Source organism: Parus major, chromosome 1A (assembly GCF_001522545.3).
Source record: "Parus major isolate Abel chromosome 1A, Parus_major1.1, whole genome shotgun sequence".
Taxonomy (NCBI): Eukaryota; Metazoa; Chordata; class Aves; order Passeriformes; family Paridae; genus Parus; species Parus major.
In genome coordinates, this window is record NC_031773.1 from 68,031,155 (window position 1) to 68,052,123 (window position 20,969).

Below are 20,969 nucleotides of genomic sequence, written 5' to 3' on the forward strand. Positions count from 1 at the left end.
AGAAAATTTCTGTTGTTGGATGTCCAGTTTTAACAAGTCTCAAGCAAGTAAAGCAAATTACATAATTTTCAAATAATTTCCTCTCCATCATAAGAACTGTCATGACAGCAAATGCTAGTGGTGGGTGTGCTTGGCACTAAGAAAAGATCATTAAGAAGCCATTTTTACTTGGATAGCTGCTGGTTCCAGGGATAAAAAATACTGTAGTGATGTAACTGAACAAGTCAACATAACCTTTGCAAACAGCTTTTGCACCAGCTAAAAAGGAGACACCTCCTGTTTAAACCTAAATGGACTAGGGAAGAGTTTAAACCAACTGAAATAAATGTCACAAAAACAAAATTAAAGCACCTCTGCCAAAAAAAGCATGAATGTATGCTAACTTGGCTTAAAAGAGTCTACTGCTCAATCTCATGCCAGTTTCTTTGCATGGCTCTGGTGCCTTTGAATCTGATGATGTAATGATTGCATTTACCCAGAAAAGGAAGTGGCTTACACCAAAACAAAACCATTTTACAGGAACATTTCTCTTTGCAGCTCTGGTGCAACCTCAAGACTAATTTTGTATATAGAGATAAAGCATTAAACCACAGAGAATGTGCAATTTGCCAAGGGAAGCAGATATCTGTGGCAGATACGGAATCTAGATGAGTCACAATTTAAAGCACCTGATTAGCTAGGACTAGCAACCAGGAATACACCAAGGCCAGGGAAGTAATTGGTTTTTCTAAAGGTTAGAAAGGTAAACAGGTAAAAAGAAGCTATTCTTAGATAACATCTGGCCTCCCACCAAACATCTGGTAGCAAACTGTTTCATTTTGGAAAGTTTACAAGGTTTGTATGAACCTAATATTTTTTTTCCTCTTCTGATTCTTTATCCACTTCAGAACTCACGATACTGACACTACCCCACATTGCCACAGTTTTCTGAGGATGTTCAGCCTTTCTGTAGAACTAAAACAGCCCAGACAGTCACTGTGGCTAAAGCAGCAGCTAAAGGAATGCCCCATAAGGGAGGCCAACAGAGAGAAGGTGCTCAGAAATGAGCTTGCTCTGACATCCACACCTACATGTACTGCCTGACTGCCTTGATCTGAAATTGCCACCTCTGGTGCTCTGTGTAGCCTGGTCCCTTCATCTTTAGTTCTCCAATTGATAAGGCCAGTAGCAATATAAAAATACTACTCTTCCTGCTCCCCTGTTATCCTATTCCCTTTCTCCTCAAAGGGAATTCTTTCATCAAGCATTGGGCCAAAAGAACCAAATGCTATCCAGTGAGAGCAAAGCCAGCTAATCCTGCACACAGGGAAATCCTGAGGTGGCAAGTGGGGAGACAGAACCGAGAAACAACATAAATAGCAGGAGAAAAGAAATGGACAGCTGGGGGAAGGAAGAAGATCAGAGCAATTTGAAAAATACAACACAGTCCAAAGGTGCCCTAGAGAACAGCCACCAACACTGAGAGGACAGACAAAGGAAAATAAACTACAGTCAGACCAATTTATCAGATGTAAGTGCAAGAAAACATTCTCATTAGCAAGTCTGGCAGGGCAGGAATGCAAATGGCAGACTTGAATTCAAGATCTCAAGTCTTGACTTTGAAAGCTTCCACATGTTACCTTCCACTGCTTTGACCTTCTCCTCCATCTCCCTCTTCCTCTCCTCCTTCAGCAGCTGCTCCTGCTCCCTCTTCTGCACTGCTATAAGGATCTGGCGCTCCTCCTCTTCCTCTCTGCGCCTCTGCTTCTCCATTGAGCTCAGCACATTTGGGTTTACCTGTAACAGAATGATGCACCAAAAACTGTAATGCCCTGGTTTATTGAAAGCTGAGCAGTCAGGTTTGCTTTGAGGAAGTATTAAAGCACACCTACAATGAATGACTGGGAGGGAAAAAAAAAAAGAGGGGAAAAAAAAGAGGATTGGTATGTATGATTTCCTAGATGAAAAGCAACATGGAAAGGGAAGTTATTTGTGAAGCAATGAAATCCTACTGATACAAGGACAATGGAAGGAGAAGCGATGGGTTAGACAAGCTGCCATCCTGTCAGGGATGCACCGTGCGCATTTCTCTTCCCTTCTGGGAAAAGGATTCAGGCTGTTGACACCCTTACACAACACCTCTACCTCTTCCAGCTAGCAGAGCTCTGACTGCAAGTGTGAGAAGAAAGGACTACTTTGCCAAACCTGTCTCTGCTGCAAAACACAGAATACTTCAATAGGAAAAGCGTCTGGTACAGCCTTGTGTCAAGGTATCATTAGGAATGTTTTCCTTTCCTGTTCAGAATTTCTGTGTGCTAATCTCCCCTGAACTGGCTCTCATTTGTTTGTTTGGACAGTTTTCCTGCTGGGTCCCAAAACCAGCTCTCTCATTCAAGGACACCTGGCTCTTTATTGCCCCATGTTCTCACCTCCCCACTGCCAGCAGGCTGCAAGGCTGTGTTTGATCCTACTTAAGACTGCAGGCTTCTGAGACCAGGGACTGCCTGCTCCTATTTCTCTAATAAAGCATGAGGTATGTATGTGGAAGTGTGGAATTATCTTTATTACCTTAATTTAATTATGAGACAAATATATCAGTCAACCACCAGCCAACTCCTACCCCTGTGACCAAGATATCTGTGCCTTATCAGCAGGGAAAATCAACCAGAAAATAACAATGTACACAGAGTTTGCTCCAACTTCATTTTCAGGGAATAACCAGCAACCACCACTTAGGCAGAAGGCATTTCCTGAGGATTAGCAATCAGCTGGGGTCCACTGGCTGCTGCTCAGACCATCAACTTCTCCAGGCCCATTATTAATCCCCAGGAAAAAATAAAAATATAAAAAGAATTCTGGCACCACGATTACTATTTTGTCCTTGTTTCACTGCCCAGAAATAGAACCTGGGGGTGTTTTGATGAAGGCCTAAAAACGTTGTCTGGTTCTGCTGTACATTCTTTTCCCTCTCTGCCTCCCCTTCCCCTCCACAACCCTGTGCTGCCCTACAAACTCCCACTCCAGTTCTCTGCAGATGAGCACCATGTATCACCTCCAGGAGAAACAATACATTAAGAGAATTATGCTTCAACCACCAACAGCCACAGAGAAGTGTCCAAGAGAGGGTCATGGGACTCTTGACAAAATTAGGATTGTATCCTGCATTTAGGGACAGATTGGGCAATAAAAACCACCAGTTCTGTGCTGATCCTTTAAGGTGAAACCCAGAGCTTCATCTCATCTCCAGGGAATCATTCTCTTCTCTTCCATTTTATATCTTTGACAAAATGTTATCACTTGTCTATCTCTTTCTTAGGGAAATCATTCCATGAGTTCAGGTGCTGTAAGATTAGCCAGCTTCCCCTCACAATCAGTTTAAAGTTTGTTTCTCAACTCCTCATTCAATTTTTTCCCAATTATTCCTAGGTACATTCTTCTGAGTGAACACAAATTCTCCTTTTCTTCAGTCACATTCCAGCCTTTACCTTATGGACTTCCTCAGACACTTACACAACATTCCCACATTTCTACAGTTAGATTAAATGTTTTCTTATAAAGCAATCCTTTCAGTTTCCTGGAATGATTATTCCAGTTGTCTCTCAGATCTTTCCTCCTTGATCCATACCCAAACACCAGGATGCCCAGGATTGTACTATGACAAAAGGTCAAGAACCTAGAGAATTGGGTTCTATATTCCCATGTTTGATTCTTTTTATATCCCTTTCTCAATAGCTTTGCCATCTGATTTGTTACTCATGAGCTGCAAACAACTTCCTTTTCGGACCTGATCCTGACCACTGTCAAACAGTTTTCCTCTGACTTTACTGATAAAGCTTTGAATTACAGTAGGAACCAAAAGAGTCAGGTTCTGCAGTAAGAGAAAGAGGTGAGCAGGAGCCAGCCACCAAACTTGGCATGCCAAGATATTTTAATGAGGATGTGACCATCAGCCTTTATATTCTCAAACCAGTAAGCCAGCCTGGCATGTTACAATTTCTTTGATTGCTGGTACACAGGTGAGACCTTCCCTTTCCCTGGATTAATCCAAATTCATGTCCTGTGGAAACAGGAACACAACATCCAAGCCTGCAGGGCACACTCAGCACCCTATGCTTTAACAGGGTGACACAGGATCCACAGCTCGCTCCACATCAACCCACCACAAACATGGCATCAACAAAGCACTTTTAAACAAAGGAGAGGGTGTCATGCTACCAGATCTAGAAAACAAAGGAAGGGGAAAAGCAGAAACCACAAACCCAGTGTAGTGAGGACTGCAGTAGACACCCACAATTGCATACTCCCTGCAGCACTTGCAGGGCAGCACAGTGCTGCACTGGGCTCCTTGAGACACTTCAGCCACAGAAAGAACCTGATTTTCAGAGGGACCCTCAGTCTGGTGTCCCACCTGAGTCCATTGGGGACGAGTGTGCTCCATTCAGGGTTAAAAAATATACACAAACATGAACCAGTAAACTCCTACTGGATTAGTGGGAGCAGATGCTTATTGGAACAGCAAAAGCAAGAACCAAACACAAACTAAACTTCCTTCCTGACCATAGAGGTGGCAAAAGGACGCCTCTCCAGCTTCCTCCCCACTGGGGGATAAAAACCACTGTGACCAAGGCATCACCGCCTCCTTCCCTCCGGCAGAGAGCACTCCAGGACACAACATCACTGCTGTCCCCCTGGCCCTGGGACTCTGAAAGGGCCAAACTTCTGCCTTTTAGCTCTGCTCTCCAGACTGCGGGTATCAGAAGGTGCAGGGTGCCCCGAGTGCCCCGGCCCCTCATCCACCAAACCTTCCCCGCTCAGGTTTCCACTGCGCTCTCCTAATGAGGGTGCTGCTCAGGCTGCTCTTAATGAGGAGCTAATCTGAACCACCTGTTGAGAAATCCCCCACAGGATCAGGAGCCCATGGAGCAGTTCCATCTCCAACTCAAGCGGCAGCCAGGAGAAAGGGGTCACCTGCACCGGGCTGAGATTTTCTCCTCCAGGCTCGCCGGCTGCCCACGCTGGCTTGAGGAATAAACCATCAGACACGCTGGCACCTTCCCTGGCTGCCCCATGGCAGGGATGGCTGCTCCATCCTGCTGGGGAGCATCACCCCTGTGGTGCTGCTGGCTCCCTGTGTCCCGGTGCAGCGGGTGCCAGGAGGGCCCCCTGCTCGCTGGAACTGTTTCACTGGCCCACAGGCGGCAATTAACAGCCCTCTGCCACCGCAGACCTGGAGCACCTGCGGTACTGATTAGCATCATTCAGGCTCCATGTGTTTCCCACTCCCCTCCTCCTCCTCTGGGATTTCTGCTGCCTGTGAACAAACACGTGTCCCTGTGCTTCCTGCACGGTGGGCTTTGCAGACAGATTCTGGCCCCAAACTGGCCATCGCTGGGGTCTCGTTTTCCTTTCGGCAGGCTTTTATCTGCAGCACGATGAGAGGTTCTTCCTTCCTTCTATTTATCTGTTCTAAGTAATTACATTTATTGCAGGGGGAGCTATACTTTCTCCTTTGTTTTGGGGGAACCCCCGTTACTGGCTCACACAGCATATTCCTTGCAGCCTAATTTCCCATGGTTTGACAAAACAACAGGTAACTTCGTTTCCATTACATCTACAGAGAGAGATTATGCGCCAACCTGATAGAATAGAGCTGATTTTTTCCTCTGAGGCTAATCCCACGTTGCCTGACCAATTGCTTTGGGTAGCAGTTGCCAGTTCAAAGACCCCCCCATCTCCATGGCCCCGTGTCCCCGCCCGTGCCGGCGTGACTCTTAGGGGCCGTGTGGTGAACTGGATCGGAAAACTGATCTATGTTAAAAATAACCCCGACCAAAGAAAAAGGTTATATTTAACTCCAGTCATTTTCCTGGGTCTGGTTCACTGCACAGACCCTCAAGCAGCAGCAGAGCTGTAGCACCGATGGGGTGGAGGGGAGATGAGGGTGAGGAGGCACGGAAAGAGCCATTCGAGCCCACAAGGCTGCAGTTTGATAAGCATTTCTTTAAGCAGCCTAAATTGTGACTTCCATTTCCAGCTGACCCCCTCCTAGCTCAGCTCCATACTGCATCAGTCATTCTCTCCCTTGGCGCTATCTACACCCTCATGTGTTTGCAGCCTCACGTTTTCCCCTTGGCTGAATTTCTGTCATTTCCCTTTGTAAGCCGGTTCTTCTAGCCCTCTCATCCTTCTTCAACTTTTCTTTGAACTGCCTCGAATGTGCCAGCACTTTCATTGAAGTGGAATTCCCCAGACTGAGCGCAGATTTCCATATGCAGCTGCAGCGGGGTCTGCGGCGAGGCCGGTTACCTCTGCGATCCAGAGGGCAGCACCTCCCTGCTCGCCATAGAAACCCGGGGTGTCAGCCTGCCTTTGACAGGCATTACCACCCATCTCTCTTTCAGCACAGGCACTTTTAAGCGACTCCTTCCCACTGAATAGCGATGCTGCGGTTTATTTCTTCCCCCAGGAGGCATCTGCTCTCGCCTCCCTCCGTCGTCCTCCCCCTCGCACCCCCCCTCACCTCCTGCTTGATTGGTTTGATGGGCTGATGGTCAGACATCCACCTGGGAGAAAACTCTGTCCGCTGCAGACGCTTCTCCTGAAACAGGGTTGAGAATTGAGGGAAGGAAAAAGAGAGTGGAGGAAATTAGGGCACATCGGTGACACTGGCAGGAGAAACCGAGGGCTAGAAGTGACCATGAAATCCCTATTAGCTTTACAAGGCTAGCAAACAAGCAAACTGAACTCAATCCAAGAACATCACGCTGACTGCAGAGCCTGTTTCACAAAGCCATTGAGCCGAAGGATCCCTTTCCAGATCTGTCCCACCTGAGAACATTCAGCTGATGGACAACACCCTTCAGAGTTTTGGGGCTCTGATGTACCAGCTCAAAGCAGACTTAGCTAGGACAGCTAAGCAGCCAGTGCCCCCTCAGCAGAGAAACCAGTAGTAAAAGTGGAATCACAGGCAGCTTGCACAGAAAATCCAGGCTGTAAATCGCAGCAGTTCAAAAGCACAGAGATCCCCTGCTAGCAGGAAAGGGCTGAAGACAGGAACCCCTTCAGCCATCCTACCTACGCTGCTGTGCAATCGCCAACCAGATCCTCCAGCACCGACTCCAGCACTGCCACAGCGTGGGGGAGAGTCCTCCCCCCATCCACAAGCTCAACAGCCCCCACATCCTTGCAGGCTGTAGGTGCAGGGATCAGAACAGGGTGACAGGCTGCTTTTGGACTGAGTTCTCCTTCACTCAGCAAGCATCCATGCTCCTGGAAGCGGTCAGAGAGAGGTAAACAGGATGTCGTGTCTCCTCACCTTCTGTGCAATCATGTTGCAGATCTCCGGCAGGAAGTCTTCACTCAAGAGTTTGTAGAGCTGCCTCTCTCTAAGGGAAGTCCTCTCTCTGAAGCTCTCTGTGACCTGCCTCCACTCCTCTTCCGTCTGGCACAGCAACCACCATGTCCCACGGCCAGGCCCTTGGGACCCTTCAAAAACATGAGAGGATGTTATCTCCACAGCAGTTATGACTAACAGCTCCTCTTGATCCCTTCTCCTCTCTCCTCAGGGCTCAGGAAGAGCAAAGGACACTGGCAATGGCCACTGCTACAGAAAACATTCCATTTGCTATAGACCCAAAGCTCTCTTTGTGCACCAGAACCTCTGAGAGTGAAGTACACAGGTGAAGAAATAAGGGTGGCACATGGCAACACACAGGTAGTGTGACATCCCTGTAGCAAGCACACATTCCACTTATTGCAGACTGGAGAAAAGAATTTAATTTGGTATTTTGTAATGGCTGCTCTCAGCCAGAGAAGGACATAGGGAACTGCAAATGTTCTGATTTAATCTGGCAGTAGAATAAAGCCATCAAAAAATAATGTAATTTGAAATAAGAGGGTTTTTTTTTTTTTTCTTGTGGTTTGTTTGGTTTTTTTTTAAATCACTGCAAACCATTTCTGCAGTGAAAAAAAATCCTCCTGCTCCCTTCAAATGAAACATTTTGTTTGCAGACACTTGAAAGAGTAGAAGAGGAAGCGAAGGACAGGGTTCATCAGGCTGCCAGATGAGGGGGAAGTTCCAAAAGTTCACATCCCATCCTTGCTCGATCCAGAGTGGGATTGAAGCAGATCACCCACTGCTCTGAAGCATGTCCCAACCACCAAGACACTTTGAGAGCTGTTCCACCTTGTGTGAAACATTTGAATATCAATTGTGAAGGAAGGGCTCTCTTGCATTGTGGTTGGAACACCCACCTGGAGATGGGGAATGTGGTTCCTGCTCCACAAATGTTTACACAGAGCAGGGAAGCCTCATGGGTTGCAACTTGTATGCTTTTTCCTCAGGATGCTCTCTAAGCAGAAAAAGGTTGTGGTCTTTTTGGGTATTTTTTTTTGGAGTGGGGTAAGTGTTGGATCAAACCCCTTAAGGCTGAGGGATTCTCAGCTCCTTCTAGACTTTTCTAGGGCTAATCACTGGCTCCCAGAAAGCAAGAAATGGTCATCAGAACCACTGGCAGATGTCATACACCTTCTCACCACATTTTCAAGCAAACTAACAAATGAAATATACAAAGAAGTAAACCTGAACCTGACTCTGGGCCCTTTGTGGAGCTGAGCTGCGAGAGGCTCCGACATGCAAGCTGTCAGGTTATCCTAGGAAGACTGGAAAGCTGCAGGCTCCCTCCAGCCCCTGCCCTCTGTCAGGTGTGCAGTGGCACAATTTCAGCTCTGTGAATGCACTGGGGACTGGTAATTGAGACAGCAAAAGTCCAGCCATGTGCTGGTTCTGCTGCTCCAGCTACACAAAGCCATCCTTCACCCACCTGCAGCAGGGAGAGCTTACCTGCATCCTGCCCCCAAACCCTGCATCCTTGGTTCTCATTCCCTTGCCAGCTGCTTACAGACAACTCATTTCTATGGCAAACAGGACTAAGGCACTGCTTTGTGCCAGCAGATTACTCTGCAGCTGAAGTGACACAATTTGCTGGAAGACAATGATCTGATAAAACCCCCGGCGCTTCACGCGCATCGCTCCGGCTCTGCCGCCAGGCTCCAGAGCAGCCGGAGTAGCCGCCAGGAAATCTGAACACAAAGGGCAAAGGGAAGGAGGCATGGGAAAGACAATGCCACCCTTGCCTTTTATTGTGAGGCAACAGGCAGGCTGAGTCCCTGGGTTTTGTGGAAGCCAGTGGATACACATGTATGACAAATGAGTCCCAGCTCCCTTGAACTCGCTTTCACATCATCTTGCTAACTCGCGTTTTGCCTCGTTAACCCTTAGCTGGGTACCCCCAAGACATCGTTTGCCACTCTCAGCCACCCAATGGCCACCAGGAAGGAAAAGTGAGAGGATCAGAAAGGTTCTTCCCTCCCTATCTTTGCATCATTGACTCCACTCTCTTCCCCATCTGAAAAAACACACCTGCTAACAAGAAGGCTGTTTTTACCTCACCCCTGGAAGACTGAGGACCATTCACAGCCTGCTTTTTTAGGTGAGCTCTTGAATTCTAGTGAATTTCCTTCATCCCAAACTCAACCATGATAAAATAGGAAGCCTGCAGGTGCCCAGGCCCCCAGCTGCCAGGCTGTCTGTAACACAAACCCCTCCTTCCAAGCTTGGCCCCAACCACCAGCAGAAAGACTCTCCTGAGAAAGGCTGGGTTGTCTCTCAGGCATCTCCCTGGGTTTTGATAATTTAAGAGCCTTATTAGCTGGTGGTATCAACCCTGATACTGCAAAATCTCTTTACCATTTCTTATCTGAGTCTCGTGGATAAGCAAGTTTTCTTCTGCCTTCTCCCTACCAAAAAAGAGAAGGAGTGATACAATAAGTATATTACTTCACATCACTGAAACACAGCTGTTTCTGAGGAGAAGAATAGGGAACACAACAATTATTCACTGCAGAGCAAAACCATGAAAAAAAAAACACCGCAGAGCACACGTTTGATATCTATTTTCAAATATATATTTATCATAGCTCCATAAAGTTTTTATAAGTGAAGGGTGCAGGATGAAGTTTGGCAAGTACAGTATCTCAGTTCTTATGGGAAGCATCCCAAAATCTATACGGACTCAAGTGGCCAGGATTTCTGGCTTCAAGCCACACAATAAAAGTATTCTTTATCAAGAGCAAATTCCCTAGCACTGCACAGTGGAACTGCATTTGAAGTCAGGTGGTTAGAAGAGCGATGCCCACTGTTTCACCAAACTTCCAGCTCAGTCAGAATTTGCTTTGGAGAGCGATCAAAGCATCCACCAAGTCTGAGCTTGCTTCACTTCTGAGTTACATTGAAATTATGGCTGCATGGTATATACATATTTATTGGGGGAACCCCAGAAATACACTGTACTTCCCTCTGGGAATATATGTATTTTACCTCTCTTGTAGGAAGAACCCTTCCATACCTCAGCATATTTTCCTCCAGTAGTTTTTTCCGCTTCGGAGGTCGCCCTCGTCTCTTGCCTGTTTTCCCAGGAACGTTTGGGGTGTTCGTCTGCCCCCCACATCCCCTGAAAAACGGCAAAACCACCATGAAATATCTGCCAAGCAAGGGAAGCGAGGCTGGCAGGATGGGAGAAGGGCACGGAAATCACAACAGCTGCTAGGAGCCCAAGCAAGGGAGGGATTAAATCCCAGCAGCAACAGGACGGGGAGGGGAGAGGAGGGATTCCCGCTGGCTGGGAGCCTGATCTGGGAGCCGCCGGCACGGCACGGCTCGGGGAGCAGGGCAGACAGGCAGGAATGCGCTGGGGCAGGCGGCATCGCTGCCACAGCAGGCTCTGCCGGTGCCACAAAGGCTGCGGGTGACACAATGCGCAGCTCCCAGCCTGCTTGGCAACTCCGTCCCGCCCGCGCTGCCCCTCTCCAGGCCCCGCTCCCCCCGGCACAACAGCAGTCAGGCGGAGCCCCTGCACCCAGACACGGGAGGGGGGTGCTGAGTGCTGTTACCTGTCTGGAGCCAGCTCTCCGTTGGGTTTGCCCTGCACCGGGTCCTCCTTGTACATCCGCGTGCCGTAGAAGTACCAGTACAGGGCGCCGCTGCTGTCCTCGCCCAGCGGCTCCACGCGGAGGCTGTCGGCGTCCAAGCCCTGCGCCCACCGGGAGCCCCCCGCCAGACGGTGACAAGTTGAAAAGCGGCCACATTGTCACACAAAACATGATGACACCCCTCCGTAGTAAACACCTCCCTCCCTCCTTCCCTCCCACCACGCCACAGCAGCAGTACAGCTGCTCCTCCAGGCCGAGCTGGGAAAATGTTACTCCAGGGGGAAGGCGAGGTTCGCTCTCTGGCCGGGGAGGGATTTAGATTGGCATCTCTAATTTGAATGGCCTCTCTCGTTTTAACATTTCATCTCTGGTGCTCCTGACAGGGAAGGTCTAATTAGTGCTGGCGACAGTCACGCACAGCCCTGAGAAGCTCCCTCCCCCCCCCCGCTACCCTCCCCCAGCTCCCCCAGTATACTTCATCCCCATCCTTTCATCTCACAGCATCCCTCAGCAAGGCAGCAGTCTCAGCTCTCACAGCCCTGCCATTACCACTAAAGCATCTCCAAATTCACTCTTTGCAGAAGGAGTAGCCAGTGAATCCCATTTCCTTGGCGACCCACACGTTATGAATACACCCACACAGGACAAGGGGCCAAGTCCTGAGCAGGCCAGTGCAAGGCAGAGGAGGGCAAAGGGAACCGTGACCCATTCTCATCCCAGGAATATTCTGATCTGGCCCAGCTGGTGTGGCCACACAGTTTCCCTGATCCCTGCTGCCCAAAGCACCTTGAGGAGGTCGAAGACATCGTCAGCGTCCAGGCGGTAGTCACAGAGGCGGTGCAGGATCTCCACGCGCGTGCGCAGCGGCAGCTCCTGGAAGGTGCACTCCCGCAGGGGGTTGGGTTTCCCTTCCTCCAGCTCCCAGCGGTAGTTGATGATGTCCTCCAGGTAGCTGTGAAACGTCTGGGATCTAACCAAGGAAGAAAAGGTTGCAGACGTTTACTGTGGTGTCCCATGTCCAGAAACACCTGGTGCACCAAGCAACTGCAACAAACGCAATGCAGTTTGTTGAGTTCTCTCTCAGAGACAGAGAACACCTGAAGGAAAACTCGCTCAGCTATGGTTGGGTGCAGCTCCATCACTCACATTCCCAAAACACAGCAATCTCATTGCAACACCACGGGATGTCATGTTATACACAGACAGCTTTTTATACATAGATTGTTAATTCTTTCTAAGCAGAATGAGCTAAACGTGGCAGCAACACATCCCCTTTCTATCCCAGTGGGCAGTGCCTTGTGCCAGCACCAACAGCCACCCTTTACCAAAATGAGAGGCAACAAAATATATGAGTCTGGTCCCCTTCCAACTCTTCCCATTTGATGTGGAGACCATTTTCTCCAGATTTCCCTTCACCCCTCACATCTGTCATTGCCAAGCCCTGCTCCTCTCTACTTGTGAAGTTTTCCATGCCCTGGTTCAGTGGCTTGAGACTTTGCATAGCTGATCACTTCCTCCCCACTTTGCTGCTGTTTCCTGTCGTAGTCCCTGGTCTCTACCTCCATTCCCAAAGGTGCTGCCACTTTCTGCCTGTCCCTCCACTGGTGCCTCTGGCAGGACATCAGCACAGCCCACGTCACACACGTGGCTTGGACGCTGGCACACAACAAGGCTCATCAGGAGTGCACCTCCCAAAAAGGAGTCAGTGCTGAGGACTCCCCACTCTGTACTCCTCCCAGATGACCAAGCTGAACACTCAAGCTCTTCATAAACATTACTATTAAAATGATCTTTCTAATTTTCTAGCTGGGTCACATTAAGTCTTACTTTTGCTGCCAGCAGTTCATCATAAAACCCAAGGAAGCAGATATTTCTTACCCTCATCCAGCACTGAATGTCCCCATCTGACACATATAAGACCACTGTTGGAGCTTAAGGCTAAAAGAACTCCTGTCTATATTTCAATAAGACTTAAGCCTTTATGCTCAAAATGTCAGGGGAAGGAATGAAAAGGAGCCATGTCCCTAAACATAAAACTTTCTGAAGATCTGTCCATATGACTTTGAGTCCTGAGAGTTGCCAGGCTTGCTCAGCCTGCTCGAGTTGTGTACCCTGAGCACAGCAAAAGGGGACCCCCCCATGCCCCAGCCATTCTTGCACACACGGGAAGTCCATATGCCAGCAAGAACACCACTGGGTACACATTCCCACCAGCTCTCAAAAAGGCAGCTCCACTTGATAGGTTTTTGGCACAAGCAGATTACTCTATATGATTAATGGAATGGTGCCAGCACTACAGAATTGCATTTCCCTGAGAAATTGCTAACTTCTACAAAAGCCATTATATTTTAACAAAGAGGTGGAGGAGTGTGATCCAGCTGAAGAAAGATCATTAAAAGTCAACAAGAAGTTAGCTATTAGACAGGGGTCTTCACACACCGGGTAAAGACCGGACTTCTTTGCAAGGACCATGACTGGACTGTGAGAATGAAGGAACAGATGCCTCAAGCCATGTCCACCTGGCAGCATTTCCCTTCCTCTTTGAGTAGAGAGAAGTGCAGATCACCCTGCAGATCGCTCCTCACCAGCCTGCTTCTTTCTGACGTCAAATGCAAGCTGACCTCCCAGAGCTATCTCCTCTCACTGCACCACTCTTACCAGCCCTCTGCTTGTATTTAACAACAGATGCTTGAGTGTACCTGGACCTAAGTGCCCTCTGCAGCCTGGAGTTTGCTCCATCTGCGTGACACATCAGTGTTCCCAAGTATTGTTGTTTCAATGATATCAGCAATCAGAAAAATTCCACCTGAAACAGTCCCCCAGGCTGACAAAGTTCAGTCAGAAAGGGAGGACTGACTGACATTTTATGAAATGCCTCAGAACTGCCTCAAGTAGTGATTTTAGGGTGAAAACTACAGCAAACATCCTTCTTTAAAGAGAGATATTCAGTACATCTATGAAAAGGGAAAAGGGAAAAGGGAAAAGGGAAAAGGGAAAAGGGAAAAGGGAAAAGGGAAAAGGGAAAAGGGAAAAGGGAAAAGGTTGATTGTCTTCCAGAACAGAAATAGTGATGAGAACATCTTTAAGTTCAGTAAAATCAGTAAAGCACCACTTGTATTTGGATGCTTAACCCAGAAGCAGAAGGCAAATGATTTTAAGCTCTCTGAGAGCATTTGAGTTTCAGCCCCCCAAGTTCAGTTCTTCATCTCTGCCAGAGCTCAAGGCAGAAGATTATTTCATCAAATCTGATACAGAGGTTCTGGCTATTTCCAATAAAATGGACTGAAAGTGCAGTTTCCATAGGATCCTGAATAACTAGTGGATGAAAAGGATTGCCAGGAAGAAACCACAAAAGTAAAAGTATTTTTTTTTCCCTACCTAAAAAAAAAAAAGCAGGAAGGCATGGACCAGACAGATGCTTTTACCACTTGCATGAGTTCACTTATCTTCCTCTATCATTTTGGCTGCTCTCAAAGAAAACTGATCCAGGAAGCCATTTAATTCCAGAAGATCATTTGAAATCTTTGCCTATGTAACTCTCCTTCCCCCTAGGGATTGGCTCTGTTGATTTAACCAATTTGGTCTTAGTTTGACTTTCACATAAGTGGCTAACACTAGAAATTTCCGCCATCCACCCGGTGTTCAGTGCAGTACAAGCTCTGTTCTTAAGAGTACTTTTGAGTTCCTACCCCCATCAATTTTCAAAGACAGCTACTGTGCATTTGTCGCTTTGAATAAGGATAGAAATGAGAACCAGAGATGGGAAACAGATGTCTCAAGGCATTCCCAATCACTCTCAATCTTACCCAATTTATATTTGCCCTTTTAATGGGAACTGACCTCTTTTCTCCAGACAAATGTAAGGTGCTCATCTTCACCCTGGGCTACCACACCTAAGAGTTTGTTTCACTTATCCCATCTCTTATGTTTCCCTTTGAAAAAGTTTCTGAAACAGCTCTCTTGGTTTGGAGAAGAAAATCTACAGGGAGGACAGCAATCTATGAGAACCCTGCCCTTGGGGTTCTTCCCTGTGCAGAGCAGGAATAACTTGGAACTTCAGAATTACCTGTAAAATTCAAACCCAAGAATCAGAGAGTGGATCCAAGAACGGAATTACCTGGAAACAGTCTGTTATAAATACCTTTCCTTCAAGCTCAGTAATAGGACAGCAATACACTTGAAAGTCCTACAGAGTCTCTGCTGCAGCTGAGAACCTCCAAAACCTCTTTTGTAAGTGGGAAGAAGGCAGGAAGGAAATCACTGAACTGAGAAGACATATATATCTCTTCTCCAGAGGTTCTCGGCATCACTGAGATGTGTAAAAGCACTCAGCAAGAGGAGGCAGTGTTAGTTCAGTCATGTCCTTTTCTCTACAAACTGGAGGTTGAACTCTACAACCCAGGGAGGCTGAGCTGGTACATGGGCACATTCTGTCTCAGGGCACGTATCCAAAGGAAAACCAACCCTCTTCCGAAAGTAAATTGGGAGTCTTAGAAAGAATTTACAAGAAAAGTGTGAGAGCACGGGCCATGACTCTCACCACATCTCAACCACTTCCTGAAGCATCACATGGGCATCTTCCACACAGCTCACTAACCAAGGAAAAGCACTACAGAAACCAGCTATAACATTAGAAAAGGTACTAAAACTTCTAAAACTTCTCCCATGCCAACTTGACTAGCACCATTAATATTTCATAAAGCTGAGATAAACTTTCCCCTCACTTGTCAAAACATCCCTTGCTTTGCCCCCTGATGTGCAAAGCAATTTGGATAGCTGTAGTGGGGCACTGGTGGAATGGTACATTCATATCTATGTGGTACACCCCACATGGGTGCTGATGATTTTTCAAGAGCCCAGTGCAATTCTTACTCTTATCCCTGGTCACGCTCTGAAACCGCAGGGTTGTTGTCAGAGGTCCCTATCTTTTTTTGCAAAGATTAGAAAGGAGGTCAAAGCTGAATTGCAACTGTGGTTGAAAGTTTTAATGGTATGTTGCATATACAAAGGGAAATCTGGGGCACAGGGAAGGACACGACCTAGCACATCTGTGTCAAAGGGGAGGAACAGCCTCAGACAATCCACCAGAGCACCACCGAGGCTGCAGCTCAAGTTGCCTGTGATCTTTAGTAGCAGCTGCAAAAAAATCAGGGCATAAAGAAGATGGAGCAAGTTGAGGGAGGGGCTCCTCTCCACCATGGGTCTCAGCGCCCAGAACAGCCAGAGAAATGATCCACCCCTGACAGCTCAGCCCGGCCATCTGCTGCCCGGCTGCCTCCCAAAGAGGGGAGCTGAGGACTCCTCCTCCCCCTCTCCTGGTGATCCCAGTGTTTTCCCCTGCTCAAAGGAGAGGCACCCTTCCCACCACCGGGGCTTTTACCGCGTGGGGTCACGCTCTGCTGTCAGAAAAAAGCAGCTTGGCCACCGCGCTCCTCACCGTGCCCGGCTTCCCAGAGGGGCTCCTCTGGAGACCTCGGGAGGAGAGGGTGAGGGTTTCACAGAGCTGACAGGATACATGGAAAAATTTGGTTGGAGCTTCTGGTGTGCATGCTTGGCAGGGAACAGCTGCACCTAGAGACCCCAGCCCCACAGGGACCTTGTAGGAGCAAACTCAACGTGAAATTCCTTCTGAGCAAATTGGGGCTGGAATTTTGTGTACGGACACACACGCTTACATTTTTTTTCTCCTCATGCCCAAAGGAAGCGGAGTCACTTGTGCTTTTTAGTTTTAAAGACTCCAAAGTAAATCAAATCTTGGCTGGAAAACCGTAAACAAAATCAAGCCAAACAAACAAAAGCTAAACCAAACACTGATTCAGTAAGAGAGTCCCCGTGTCAATCTGCGCTTCCTGCAGGCAGCATGCCATGGCCCAAGTGTGGAATTACTGTCACAGCACATTGCTCTATCTGCTCTACTGCTGCCAATTTTTTCTACAAGCCCTCCCCACCCCCACATATCTAAAAAAACAAAACTCTAAAACCCACCCCTCACAAAATCTCTGGTCCTATGCGAGCAAATATTGGATTAAAGGAAATATCAGGGTAAGGAGTTGAAATATGGGAGACAAAAAATTTACCAATGATGTTTGGACACTGCTGGCACACACAAATAAGCCTTCTGAAAGTTTAGATGCCATGTAATTGCCTGGACCCACTAGCTAGAATATCTATCATGTTGACAGTGTTTTAAGTCTCTTGTTTCATCTAATTTACAAAATGCAATGGAAGAGTAAATACTGGCATGCTCTTGAGCTAAAACTGCTGGAAAAAGGCAAGTCTGACCTGCATCTAATCCCAGACAGTATATTGTTCTTGAGATTACCACCAAGAACCCTGACACAACCAGAGGATGACAGAGAGCAGGAACAACAGCCCTCTTCCAACTCCTGTCCAAGAGCTGTATGGGAGGAACATAGAAAAGAAGACTGGGAGAGCTCAGCCTTTCTACCAGAGACCATTTAAACGTAAATGTAATTATTTTTGAAGTTCCTATTACAGAGTTAGCCAGTAAGGGAAATAATAGAGGTGGTACTTCTGTGTGGTAAAGGCTTTAAAAGCTGAAAAAGACTTGGATACATTCAGTCACCCAGCACAAGTGTCGATTTTTGGAGGTTCTCAGGACTAAATGAAAAGAGACTTCTTGGGCATCTAATTCACAGCACACAAGAGAACTGGCTTTGCCTCCCTGATCTCTCTAGTTAAAAGAAACAACAACAAAAATCAACTTATCAGAACAGACGTTTTATAGTGGAATTAATTTTATGGACTGAAGATATTTCACCTTATGGGCTGGCACCTTTTAAGTTCTGAATTGGCAAAAAGGCACCAGCTTGGTGTTGGGAGTCACTCAGGTGTTAATGAGAGCATTAACTGACAGATGGCATTCAAGATATTTCTCGCCTCTCCAATGAAGACAGCTTCTTTGCTACAGCAGAGATCAGGAAAGCTTAATTCTTAACAAGCATACAATGCTTTGGCACAAAGGCAAGCCCTCTGGAAGGTAATGGGAAGGATTCAGGGTTTGCTGGGATGACCTCAGTCAAACATCATTAAGAGGGTCAGGAGAAGCAAAGCCTATTTCAGAAGAAAAAAAAAAATAATGTAAGGGCCCCCATGATCAATCTATCGTGGCTTGTCAGAAAGAGAAAGCTTAGGCTGACCTTAGAAGCAATATGAGTTACTACTACCAGCCTGACCTTGAGCTCTCATGTAACAATGGAGACCTTTTTTTTACTGTATTAATGAGCTTTCTTATCTGAGGTGGGGGAGGAAGCTTTATGGACCAGCTTGTACTTCACCTTCAATTTCCCCTATTGAGAAAGTAAGCCAAGGATGATGCAGGGGGAAAGGGAAACTGCCCCATCCTTGGAGAGGAATCCTTCCAAGGCCTGTGTGTGCAGCTGGCACAGAAGGTGTGCAAGCCAACAGGGAGAACATCTTGCTCAGACCATGGGCCAACTTGTCATCAGGGTGACCAAACTGCCCAAGGACAACCCTGAAGGGTCTCTCCACAGAACGCTTCCCTGCAGCACAGAAAAATGACCAAGAAGCTGGAGATGCAGGAAATCCATGTGGCTTTAACAGCCACATTTAGCAGTGCCACTAGTGGCACCACTGATGGAGACAGACTTCAAAAATCCCAGCCAAGGACAGTCTGGAGGGAGCAGTAACTCCACACCACACTTGTGACATGCTTCAGCAAGGTCCAACCCTGGCAGAGCTCTTGAGATGAAGGAAACAAACACTCAGACACATCCTGCTCTTCAGTGCCTGTTTTGAATCATGCCTGGAGATACCAGCGGCTGTGAACAAGAGGAGTCCAGCTGACATTAATGGACCCTGAATGAGATCACAAAGTAGGGAGGAAAAAAATTCAAATTACATTCATCAGACATCCCAGAGTGAAGTTTCTCCTCCTAGGGTTGTAAAGACAACAGGGATTGCTGAAGCACAAGACCAGCACAAGGCATGTACAGGTCTGCCTTTTGTCCTCCATGGAAAGCTAGAACTTGTTTTTTGAATGCAGACATTGCCCAACCCTCAGTAATTCTGTGGCTTTACCTGTGTGGCCATCAGGTAAGGGAAGAGAAAGACATCTGAAGAGTCAAGCAGGTGGATGGCAGTGGGGTCTACACACAAGGACATTTGTCTTCACCATTGCTGAACATGGGAACACAACCTTTCTACATAAGAACCATTGTTTTGTTTCAAAACAGAAGGACAAAAACCTAGTTAGCAAAAGTTAAGTAGCAGCATCTCTTTCCTGAAACAGTCTGGCCTAACTCCTGGATTTGGAAGTCTGAAATGTGAGCAAGTGGAGGCTTCCCCACCCATGAAAGATACACCTGTGTCTTCCACAAAAGGACAGCAGAGAAACTTCAGCACCTTAGCAATTCCTGTTCCCTGCCCCTCATTTGTTCATCCCATAATTGACTTTGTAACTCAAATGTAGCGGAGACCATGGTGAGAATATGCTGAAGAGAGGATTAGAGAAGACATCAGGGTTCTGGACCTTTCCTCCAACATGGTAACACTAAGCTAGGACAGGAGGTTGACCAGCAGAAGGGTGATACAAGCCTGCTAAAGAAATCTAATTTACATGGTTGGATCTAATTCACATGGTTGGATTTACATGGCGCACTTCCCACCTGAACTCCGAAAGCGTTCGTCTTTAGGAGAGGGAAAAAAATCATCTATGAAAACCCATGGCTGTCAGCAGCTCTAAGAACACTCCTTGTCTTCCTCCATCCTCCCCTGAGCGATCTTCCATGCAATCAAACCTGGGGAAGCTGGAAGGGGAGCTGGCAGACATGCTGCATCCCACAGAGAAGCAGAATAGGAACAGCTCTGGAGCGAGGCAGTGTCTCTGGGGAGGCAGGGAGAATGGAGAGCTGATGTGGGCTGTCTGCTCTAATAAGGGATCACACCACAGGAGCATGTGTTGGCTTGACAGAAGCAAGTGCAGCCACTTAACCTGGGTATGACAGCTGAAGTGGGAGCGTTGCTTTGCTACCCCCCAAAAAAAGGGGGGTATGAAGCAAGAGAGGGGAAGGCACGAGGTCACCACAGCTGCCCACCCTTCAGGAACATTCCAGGACTGCATTTCTCACCCCAGCCACAGCCTGAGCTACTGTGAAAGTTTCTGGCTTGGGCTCTTTAGCATTACTAGACCATGCTCAGCAAGTCTTAAAGTAGATGGAGATGCTCTTTTACCTCCCCTGAGCTGGTGTGTGCTGCCTGCCACCCCTTTTTCCGTACCCAGGAGGAACCGAAGCCATCTCACACACCAGTGTGGCAAAAGGGCACGCTCTGATCTTCCCCAGCTGCCTGTGGCCCACGTTTCTCTGGTGATTTGGCTCTTATCTAGCAACAACCCTATGAATGACACAGCTGCTGGGGGTGCCTTGTTTGATATTTTGCTGAGAAAAGGCAGAAAAGCAGCAGAGATATCAGCACAGATACAGCACTGTCCTGCCTTGGTCTCTTCTGGAAAGGCTCTCTCCTTAGGCTGGCAAATGCCAGGGACAGGCAGGAGTGCTGAGATAAGTGTCTATTTGATCTTTTTCCCCTCATTCACCCTGGATTTTTCACTGCTTTATGTTCACAAAACGCCAAGGCAGCTAATCAGTGCTCTGTGACCCCTGTTAATTGGGCTGTGTGAGAGAAAGGCAGCACTGGCAGGAGAAATCACACATACCTGTTACTTTGAACTGTCCTGTCATATCCCTGCTTGCAGGGGCTCCAAGCACCCTTCTGTGAGCCAGAGCTGCTCTGTTTTCATCACCATCCCCAGGATCAGCAGGAGAGGCCACAAGTGTTTGGTGCTGTGGCCCTGCCTCTTAACACCTCCAAGTACAGGGAGGCAACAGAGACATATTGTTGTTTCTCCTTCCGTGTGAGAAGGTGAAAGTAATTTTAGGTGAAGGAAAAACACAACCTGAAGGCACTGATGGCCCTTCTTTCACCTATCCCCAGCTGCTCCTCACTGCCCTTATCTGCCC

The 20,969-nt window shown here is 47.6% G+C and overlaps 1 protein-coding gene across 2 annotated transcripts in view; it reads right to left on the minus strand.

The window, feature by feature from the left end:
* LOC107205039 (cat eye syndrome critical region protein 2) overlaps positions 1-20,969 on the minus strand; it is a 49,467-nt gene that overhangs the window by 17,779 nt on the left and 10,719 nt on the right. Inside the window, exons 2-8 of one of the 2 annotated variants that reach the window (XM_015629136.3) lie at positions 11,755-11,938; positions 10,930-11,069; positions 10,386-10,490; positions 9,728-9,777; positions 7,295-7,464; positions 6,500-6,577; positions 1,620-1,776 (exon numbers count right to left, since the gene is read on the minus strand). In XM_015629136.3, coding sequence (XP_015484622.1) covers positions 1,620-1,776; positions 6,500-6,577; positions 7,295-7,464; positions 9,728-9,777; positions 10,386-10,490; positions 10,930-10,985 — 616 coding nt within the window. In that variant the 5' untranslated portion in view covers positions 10,986-11,069; positions 11,755-11,938. Of the gene's footprint in view, positions 1-1,619; positions 1,777-6,499; positions 6,578-7,294; positions 7,465-9,727; positions 9,778-10,385; positions 10,491-10,929; positions 11,070-11,754; positions 11,939-20,969 lie in introns of those variants that run through there. The other variant, XM_015629137.3, reaches the window with a different exon arrangement.